Source organism: Suricata suricatta, chromosome 1, assembly GCF_006229205.1.
Source record: "Suricata suricatta isolate VVHF042 chromosome 1, meerkat_22Aug2017_6uvM2_HiC, whole genome shotgun sequence".
Classification (NCBI taxonomy): Eukaryota; Metazoa; Chordata; class Mammalia; order Carnivora; family Herpestidae; genus Suricata; species Suricata suricatta.
In genome coordinates, this window is record NC_043700.1 from 78,263,222 (window position 1) to 78,272,974 (window position 9,753).

At 39.3% G+C, this 9,753-nt stretch overlaps 1 protein-coding gene across 1 annotated transcript in view; it reads right to left on the reverse strand.

Moving 5' to 3' along the window:
* SMARCA5 (SWI/SNF related, matrix associated, actin dependent regulator of chromatin, subfamily a, member 5) overlaps window positions 1–8,501 on the reverse strand; it is a 33,072-nt gene extending 24,571 nt beyond the window's left edge. Inside the window, exons 1-3 of the mRNA XM_029940630.1 lie at window positions 7,913–8,501; window positions 4,239–4,313; window positions 537–703 (exon numbers count right to left, since the gene is read on the reverse strand). Of these exons, the coding sequence (XP_029796490.1) occupies window positions 537–703; window positions 4,239–4,313; window positions 7,913–8,089 (419 nt within the window). The 5' untranslated portion in view covers window positions 8,090–8,501. The remainder of the gene's footprint in view (window positions 1–536; window positions 704–4,238; window positions 4,314–7,912) is intronic.
* Between the last annotated feature and the right edge of the window lie 1,252 nt (window positions 8,502–9,753).

The following is a 9,753-nucleotide window of genomic DNA, read 5'->3' on the forward strand; positions in this document are numbered from 1 at the left end:
AATCAAACATATCAGAGGTATTTTATACATTTTAAACAACCACCTATGGGCAGGATACAATCTGACACTTTAATTTATAGGAAAACAACTAAGTAATAAAAATTTTAAACAAACTGCTGTCTTATAAATCATCACTATAGTCCATACACAAGCACAGACTTCAGATTAAAGCAATCCAGTTGATGCATGTTTGTGGTTTATGACTAGGGTCTATCCCAAATCAGATCTAAAGTCAAGCTTGGATTATTCTAATTACTTCTAAGGGATGTTAAACAGCCTGCTTAAGCTCTGCATTTGTTTTCTCTCCAAGGAATGGGTGACATCTGAATTCCATAAATAGTATAATGCTGTTAACAGCTAAGGCATTATGCATATTCTTAATTATTTATACACATATGCTTACCTCCTGTCACGCCAACTGGGGCCAAATAAATAACAGCCCTAAAACAATTTTCTCAATGAAGTGATTTTATGCTTCTAATAAAGATTATCAAAAATAAATCTGTTTCAACTATGAAGTACAAACTGTTACTCACTCGCCAACTGATAGCAAGTTTTGTTTCTCATCCTTTTTTATTCGTGGACGCCCTGGTTTCATCTTCAAAGGTGAGGTTGGAGTCTTCTGAGCAGCAGGCTGAATGAAATGTGCAAACAGTTCTGTCTGCTTTAATAAATACTCAAATCTATTTGCTCGGTCAGTTTGCTGCAAAAAGTTAGGACACATTTTATCAGAATGTGATACAACTTCAGAAATAAAGTTTCAATATGCCCCTATACAATAAACTCAGCAATAAAAAGGAACTATTGAGATACTGAGATGGGTTTCAAAAGCATCATACTTTAAAAAAATAAATCATTATACTAAGTAAAAGAAGCCAAACACAGACTGTGTACTATGATTCTACGCACATGAAATTATAGCTAGTGATAGAAAGCAGATTTGGAGTGTTGAAGGGTGATAAAGACAAGAGCAAATTTTGGGGGCGGGATAATAAAACTGCTCTACGTCATGACTATAAGGTGGCCAATTGCATAAATTTGCCAAAACTCACTGATTTAAACTTAAAACCGTTGTGTGTCAATTACATAGCAATATAGTTGACTAAACAATATTTAAAAATTAAGATAGTTTTCAGTAAAAGTGAATTTATTCAGAAATTTTAAAAAATGCATTGGTCATTCATCAATTAAGCTGTGCCAAATTTTAAAAGTGCATCAGACTGAAAAGCATCTATTAAGGTGCTCCTGGCTGACTCAGTCAGTAGAGCACGTTACTCAATCTCAGGGCCATGAGTTCGAGCCCCATACTGGGCACAGAGCTTACTTTAAAATAAAAACTATTAAGTTCATGAAATTTTCATTAACCTAATACAGTTATTCATACTATTTCTTCCTTTCATGTCTAACACCTGCCACTTTGACGCCTTCTCTATTACTACACTAAGAGAATGGAAGAATTTAAACCAAAAAAACTCAAGATCACTGAAATCAGCATACTTCTCCATGATAATTCCCTGTAGATGAAAAGCTTCAGTTTTTTATTTTTGAAAATTACAAACTATTTTATAATTTAGGCTTACTTATTTTGAGAGCAAGAGAGAGCACATGTGCACAAGACAGCATGTGTGAGGCAGGAAGGAGCAAAGAGACAGAGAGAGAAAGAGAGAGAGAGAAGACAAAGAATCCCAAGCAGACTCTGCACCGTCAGCCTAGAGCTTGACGTGGGGCTTGATCTCACAAACCATGAGATCATAACCTGAGCCGAAATTAAGAGTTGGACGTTTAACCAACAGAGCCACCCAGGTACCCCATGAAGATTAAAAACTATTTTAAAGTACTGATAAGATACGTATGTGTAATTTACAGTATTTCATTTCTTTGTATATAATAAAAAAGGCAAGGAACTAGAAAATGTTGAGGCTGAAAAAGTCCATTCACTTACTGTAATTATATTTGGAATCAAGATAAATTAAGCTCTGGAAATTAATTCAGATAGGTCAGAACTAGACATTTTAAGGTAAGTGCTATTCTGCAATATTCCAAAATCACTAAGTATCCTTCACCTCTTTCAAAAGTTTTCAATCAACATTATCTTCTTAAATAGCTTTTCACTTAAACTACTTTTGTGTATCTACCAGAAAAGGCACACTTGCTCATTAAATTCCAGTATCAGAAATAAACGTAAGGCATTATTTAAGATTGTCAGAAAGTGATAAATGCTCAGAAAATAAAGCAGCATGAAAAAGAACTGGGAAGTAGGAATGGCACTAAAATTTTAACTGGGATAACCAGAAACGTCCTAAGACATGATGTTTCAACAGAGAAGTGGGTACCCTCCACCCCCATTCTTAGATCTTATCACAAGTCTCTAATGCTCAAAAACCTTTGATGGCTTTAGAGGTCTTAAGATTTTCAAAGTGCTTCACGACCCATCAGAGCAAAAATATCCAAGACCTTCGACATGATCAAGTCTTGAGAATTACTGCCTTAAGGAATTAAGTACAAATCTCACCAAAGTTCTACACAAGAGTCAATGACTTTAAAATTCTCACTACTTTTTCATTCAAGTGTTAGTGGGATTATAAACTAGTTGCAAAGAACCAAGGAGGAGTTCAGAACATTTACAGAATAAGCTTTCAGCAGAATTGTGGCAAATGTTGAAGGAAAAACAGGCAAAGACCTTGGTTGAGAATGAGAATATATATTAATATAAAATGATTTGAGATCTGTGGCAAATGTTGAAGGAAAAACAGGCAAAGACCTTGGTTGAGAATGAGAATATATATTAATATAAAATGATTTGAGATCTTACAGGGAAAAAACTAACAGATCCTTAAAAAGTAAAAATAGAATAAGATTAGAACCTAAAGGACCTAAGTCATAAAATCAAATGAAAGATTAAAATCAATAGCTTTAAACTAGTTTCTCTCTCTGAAACCAAAGGGAATGACACAGGGCAGTATAGGCCATACATGTTTGGAAATAGAGAGGAAATGAACTGAAGAAAAGCCTGTAATTTTTTGTGGAGGAAGACTGACACTAAGGCTGTGGCAGAAATGCAAGAGAAAGGTTAACCAGAGTAGTAAAGTTTTAAAATGGCTAAATGGGATTGTTGAGCAATAATACTGAAAGCCTGAGCATAAAAACCATAAATTTATTCTGGTACCAATCAGCACTATTATTTAGTTTTCTCAAGTAGTATTCAGTATCCGTGAATCCATGGTTCAAGAATAAAGAGTGGATACTGAGACTTACTTACCTATGGTTAGGAACTAGCAGATGACAGCGGAGCTTGACTAAAAAAGAAAATGTTAGTCAAGACCATGATGTTGAAAAAGGAAATGACTAGGAGACTGAACATTTGGAAAAAATGTATGAAGAGATCTAGAAAAGGTCCGATGATAAGAAAGGAAGCAAATACAGAAGCCAACAAAATAACCCATTGCAAGAGAAGAAAAAGGAATTAGAGTAATGAGGAAAAAAGAGAAGTAATTATGACATTAAACTTGCAAGATTATTAAAATTATGAAGTACTGCTATGGACAGCTTGGATATATATTAAGAGGGACTGTCATTGATTGAGATAACACTAAGATGTGTGAGGCAGAGAATAAATTCAATTTTGGATATTCCTAAGTAAGAGATACCAAAGGGACTTAAATGTCAAACAAAAAAATGAAAATACAATGGTTAGGAGCAACTGGGCTAGAGGTAAATATTAAGAATTCATTTTAAAGAAAACCAATGATAGGGTTGCCTGACTGACTCCGTCAGTACAGCATTTGACACTTGATCTTGGGGTTATGTATTCAAGCCCCACACTGGATGTAGAGAATACCTAGAAATAAAACCTGAAAAAATTAAAAAAAGAAAACCAAGGCCAATGATTAAACTATTCAAGAAGAAATGTTAGAGTACAATGGTAAACAGATGCAGAATACACACACCTCAAATAACTACTTCTCTGGTCTTTTACTCTCCTCACTCTCTAATACTAAATCATAAAATAAAGGGAAGTAACATAACCCATATATTTACATGATATTATTATGTGCATTTATGCAATGCTTCTGTATTTGCTTTATGTAGACAAACAACAAAAGTTACAGCATCCCATGTTACACATACTTCAACCGAATATCTATACCTCAACTATAAAAATTAAATGCAGAAGTTTGGTCCATTCAATCACCTAATGAAAAGTAATTATAGACTCTATTCATATACCTAGAGCATACCATTTTTTCTTCATAGGTAGGATCTGGTTCTTGGATTTCTTTTTGCTTTCCAGGAGATGCATCATCAAATACTTCCTGGTAGGAAAGAAAAGTCATGGATAGTTCTTCAAAAATAGTCAACACAACATTATTAAACTAATTTCTGCTGAAAACACATTCTAAGTAATACATGTCTGCTGCAAACTTGCTTGATACTCAAAAGGCTATCATCTAACCTGACACAATATCCTGATGAAATTAAATGCCACGATGATAACAACCTATTTAACCCAAATATGTAAACTGCATGGCTACTGGCCAAGATTAAAACAATGCAAGACTATTATCTACATAATCCTAGAATAATAGACTAACTCTCAACAAATCTGCTTCTGTTTTGCATTCAATAATCATGAAACCAAATTAAATAGTATACAATATGAAGAAATCATGTTCCTTTTTAATCATAAAACTGCAGTATCTATTGTGCTTGTACAGAACTATAAACCCAAAAAATCGTGTCATAAGTCATGCTGATTTCCATGTTCTGGAAAAAAAAAAAAAAATCTCCTACATCCTAAATCAAAAACTCTTTTAACAACTTGATTCCTATTCTTGTGAATTTATTCACCCTGACTTTCAAATTGCCACAAACAAAAAACAGCAACAAATACACTGCAAAGTTATACTCACCCATCAAAAAAAAACAACTAAGAACAGTTAGTAAAAGTTTAATTTTCATTAACAATGTCCAAACCTGGGCTTGATACTATACATTATAATAAAGCTACCTGGGATTAAAAAACTGGGGAGGTAGAGCTGGTATAATACTAGACTTAAGAAATCAAATGACCTAAATTCTAGTCTAACTTCATTGCTAAGACCTTTTAGGAACCTGTGTAACCTTAACTTAAGCTCATCACAAATCTCTGGTTTCCACAAGTAAAAAGGATAAAGCCACCTACGAGCCTACTTCACAAAATGGTACTGGATATCATAAAAGGTCAAAATACACCCTAAAAAAATAAAATGTGTTTTCCAACAACAGCCTTTCTTTCTTTCATAGGTTAAAAAACAAAAAAAAGGACTTGGACTCCAGGACTCTTGAGGTCATATGACACACATATAGTGTGTCTATCTGCCTAGTGCTGGCAGTTAGTGTACCTATCTATCAACTAGTCTAGTCAACAGGGAAAGAAGGCAAAGACAGGTTTAATCTATAATGCCAAAAAGATCATAATAAAAACCAAAATTACTCTTTTGACTAATCAGTACCCAAGCAAAAATGGAAACTTAACTGAATAAGTTTTGTCAGCCTTGTCAAAAAAAATTCATGAATGCAAGATTTCATTTATTTTCTAATTTTGAAAAACACCTACCTTAAATTCTACTTTCAAGTAGGAAAAAGGCATTTAAGATTGCCAAATATATTACATATGCACAAATCTAGTTTTTACCAGTGACCCTTAATGATTTCCTAATTCAGTTCAAAAAAAAAGACTGAAGGTATATTTACTTTAAAAAATTTTTTTAATCACACTATTGCAGAGAAAAAATCAAGACTAAAATTAGTCAGCGAAGAAACTGATAAAAGATGAAATACTGATGTTCCTGCACTGAGAAGCTTAAAATAACTAAGTCATTCTTCAAGAAATGAAATTGTCAAACATTCCTTTTGAAAGAATAGGACAGGGTAAAATATGTGGGAAATGGATCAGTTTCAGAGCCAGACCTGGGTTCTACCACAGGTTCTACTTATCAGAAGACTCAATTTCCTCAAACAGCAAATAAAAATACCCTGGACTTCATCTGGTACTGGTTATCACACCAATGTCCATATTTAAATTCCACTTTTGTTTAAAAATAGCAACTAAGAGCCAGATAAGGTTTTACTACTGTTTTCTGATATTTAAATAACATCTCTAGTGAAACGCCGGTTGTTATTTCAAAATTTGAATGACACTTTTGAGGCTTACAAAAACCACGGATAGCCCTGTACAGCGAACTGTCCATTTATACACAATTGCTTTCAGTATCAAGGGTCTTCAAACCCCCCGACACCATGCAGCTGGAATCCAAGTTATGAAACAGCCCTAGTAATCTGAAAGTACCATTTTAAACCTTAAGTAAAAAAATAAGGCATCACTAGTGAGGAATCTGAAACAAATCATGTCACTTAAAAGAACAGGGCATCAGGGGCGCCTGGTGGCTCAGTTGTTAAGCCTCCGACTTCGGCTCAGGGGCTCAGGTCATGATCTCACGTTGGTGAATTCAAGCCCAGAGCCCTAAGTAGCGCTCTGTGCGGACAGCTCAGAGCCTGGAGCCTGCTTCTGATTCTGTATCTTCCTCTTTCTGCCCCTCCCCCTCTCATGCTCTGTCTCTCTGTATCAAAAATAAATAAAACATTTTAAAAACTTCAAAAAAATACAGGATATCAATGTTCTATTGCACTAAAACCTACCCTCACCACCAAAAATTCTCTCATAAACTATTAACATAATGTTACTTCACCCTAGATAAGACCTTGGGTGCCCAAGTAAAACTTTGCTTGTACCAAGCGCTTCAATGGTAAACTGCACTTCCATTTACTGATTGCGTTAATGTTGCAGCAGTGTTACCTTCACTCCTTGTATCTTAGGAATGGAAAAATCCCAGAAATCTCTGGGCTACGACTATAAAATATCTCAAAACAGATCGAAGGCCAGGAATAAAATTTGGAAGGAGCAAGCAATCACTTTGTTCCCAGACATCGCACAGTCTTGGAGCATACCCAAGAGACCCGCCTGGCAACTCCCCAAACTCTCCACCCCCACAGCACTGTCACCATCCCCTGGCCAACCCGTCTTAAAGCAGGCTCGGCAGCGAGCGGTACTAATTTTTAAAAAATAAATAAATAAAAGGCCAAGACCTCAAAAGAGGAATTGCGCCGGACTGAACAATAAACCGCCCCAGACTCACTGATTCATCCATCCTCCCATCCATCCCCCGACTCCAATTAAATGAGGGTCCAAGACGGCTGCTGATGGCTCGGTCGCTTCCCTCCCAAAGGAACAGCGCCTGGGAGGAGCCTCCTTTTCCCTTCCTTCACGGGAGCAGCTGCGCCCCGCTTATCCCCACTGCGCACTCGGCCATCCAGCTCCAGCCATTGTTTCTGCCCAGAACAGATACCGCCCCCACAAGGACCGAGATGAAGAAAAGGAGGCTTGGATCCTCCGAAGCGCTGCTTTTAAATGCCTTCCCCACCCGGTGCATCCTTCCCTATTAAGGGCATCTCCCTCGCCCATCCCGCAACTTCAGTGGAAACTAAAACCTAGAATCGGATGGGCCAGGGAATTATGGGAGTCCACCCGAAAAAAAAAAAAAAGAAACACCCAAAAGCCAAAAACGGATCGGTCCCTCTCGGCCCCAGTAATCACTAACATCTGTTTAATAGGAGGGTTCGAGGTTTTGGCAAGGTTCGCTAAAGGGACAACGTAAACGCTAAGTGCCAAAAATCCAAGGGAGTCGGCGTGGGTAGTTTAAGTACAAGGGCGCAAGGGTGAGAAAATCACTTCGGATCCAAAGGGTGTGAGGCCGAGTTTGAGCGCAGAAGGGGTGGAGTAGGGCTCTGCGTCGGAGCACTAAAATCTGGGGGTGGGTGGGCAGCAGCTCCTCCTCCCACTGCACCCTCTGCCCGCACCACAAGCCACCCTCACCTCCATCTCGGAGTCCGCGGGGCCCGAGCTGGCCGCAGAGGGAGCCGCCTGGGCCGCGACGCCCTCGGGGCCGCCTTTGTTGCTACTGTTGCTCACGCTGCTGGCGGCCGAGGCTGCTGGCTTGGAAGGCGCGCTATCGGGAGGCGGGGGTGGCGGAGGCTCGGCCGCGGACGACATGATGTTCCGTCTGCGTCACCCGCTGCTGCCAGAGGCCCGGCTCAGCAGAGATGAGGAGGCCTAGGCCTGGGTGGCTACGTCGCAACGAGCTGACGGAAGAGCGAGAGGCCCACCCGAATGCCCCCCTGCGCCGCGGCTCCGCTACGAGCCTGAGCCGGGCCCAGCAGCCTCCCGGGCTCGTCTTCCTCCTCTTCCGCGGAGCTCGGGATTCGACCGGCGCTTACCTCACGGCGGGAATCACGTCGACGGGAATGGGCGGGACCACCTGGGTCACCGAGGTCAGGGTAGGCGGGTTAATTTACGAGAGGGCGGAGGCTTGAGGGAAGGGGAAAGGAAAGCGAAAGAGAGACCGACGCGAGGAACTAGATTCGCCGCCTCCTTTTCTTCCTCTCTATCTTGCCAGCAACCAGGACAACTACCTACGCCACCGACTTTCAACTCTCGCGAGATTAATAGTTGGCTAATTGACTCGGTTCTGAGTGCGCTTGCGCGGTCTCCTCTCCTCGCCCTTGGCCACGCCCTCTCTGGGCTCTCAGGGGGCTCTGGGACGAGGAGTGGGCGGGGTCTCGAGGGAGAGCTTGAAGACGTAGGTTTGTGCGTCGGCACCAGGGCATGACGCAAGTATAGTTCTTAACCGCTGTCCTCATTTGCCCTGTCTTATGGGCCTGGCGGGGGTCGATGGCGCCCCATGAAAACTTGGCCAGGTTTTGCGTTGTCTTTTGAAATGTGGAGGCCTGTGCTGACCTTAACACTTGTACCGCCTCCGCTGATAGGCATGACGCCATAGTGTTGACGTTATTATTATCCCAAGTGACGTCTTAATTATTTTCTCAGGAAAATTGTCCGTTAGTGTGGTTTTTTTTTGTTTTGTTTTTTAGTCTTCCCACGCTAGCTGTATCACTCCTTTATAAATTTCTTCTACTTCGGTACATTTCCTCCAAATTTACATGCTGAAACTAAGCAAACTATCTGCACCCTGCCTTTCGAGTGTGAAACAAGTAATCAAGGGAAAGAGGTGGTGGGTTGTATCGTTCCTCAACCACCAAATATTAAATAAAAAGTACATGCTTCTTTTCTCATTAAGGAATGTTGCAAGTAATCACTTTTGTACACTGCCTTAGGCGCTCTTTGACACAGTTTAAGGGTCTTGTGCATCCATCTACTACAGAATTTAAGCACATTGTCCTCTATTTGATAACAAATCTGCATATTACAGTAAATTATTAACTGCACTGCACAAGCTTTTACTCATTTTTGCATCCCCCTGTCAAGTATTCCATCAGCGAATGGAGGACACATGCTTTTCAGGAGTTAAGGTTTGAGTTAACTGCTTAATTATGTTGAATTTCATACACGAAGAACCTTAGAATGCATAGACTACAAACTTTTAACTAATTAAATGATCATTCTTTGCGACCTGGAAAAATGTTCACCTCCCCATTAGAAATGCTATTTCTAAGACTATAAAAAACTGTCTAAGGATATATGACAGAAATATCTCCAGTGACATTCAACATAGTCTTCACATGTAATTGCAAAAAGCTAGCCATAGGCTGAATCCAACATTGAACTGTTTTTAAAACTATACTGTACAGCCGCAAAATTAATCTTTTAGTAATGATTAACATAGAAGAATGTTTATTACATAGTGTTAATTGAAAAAA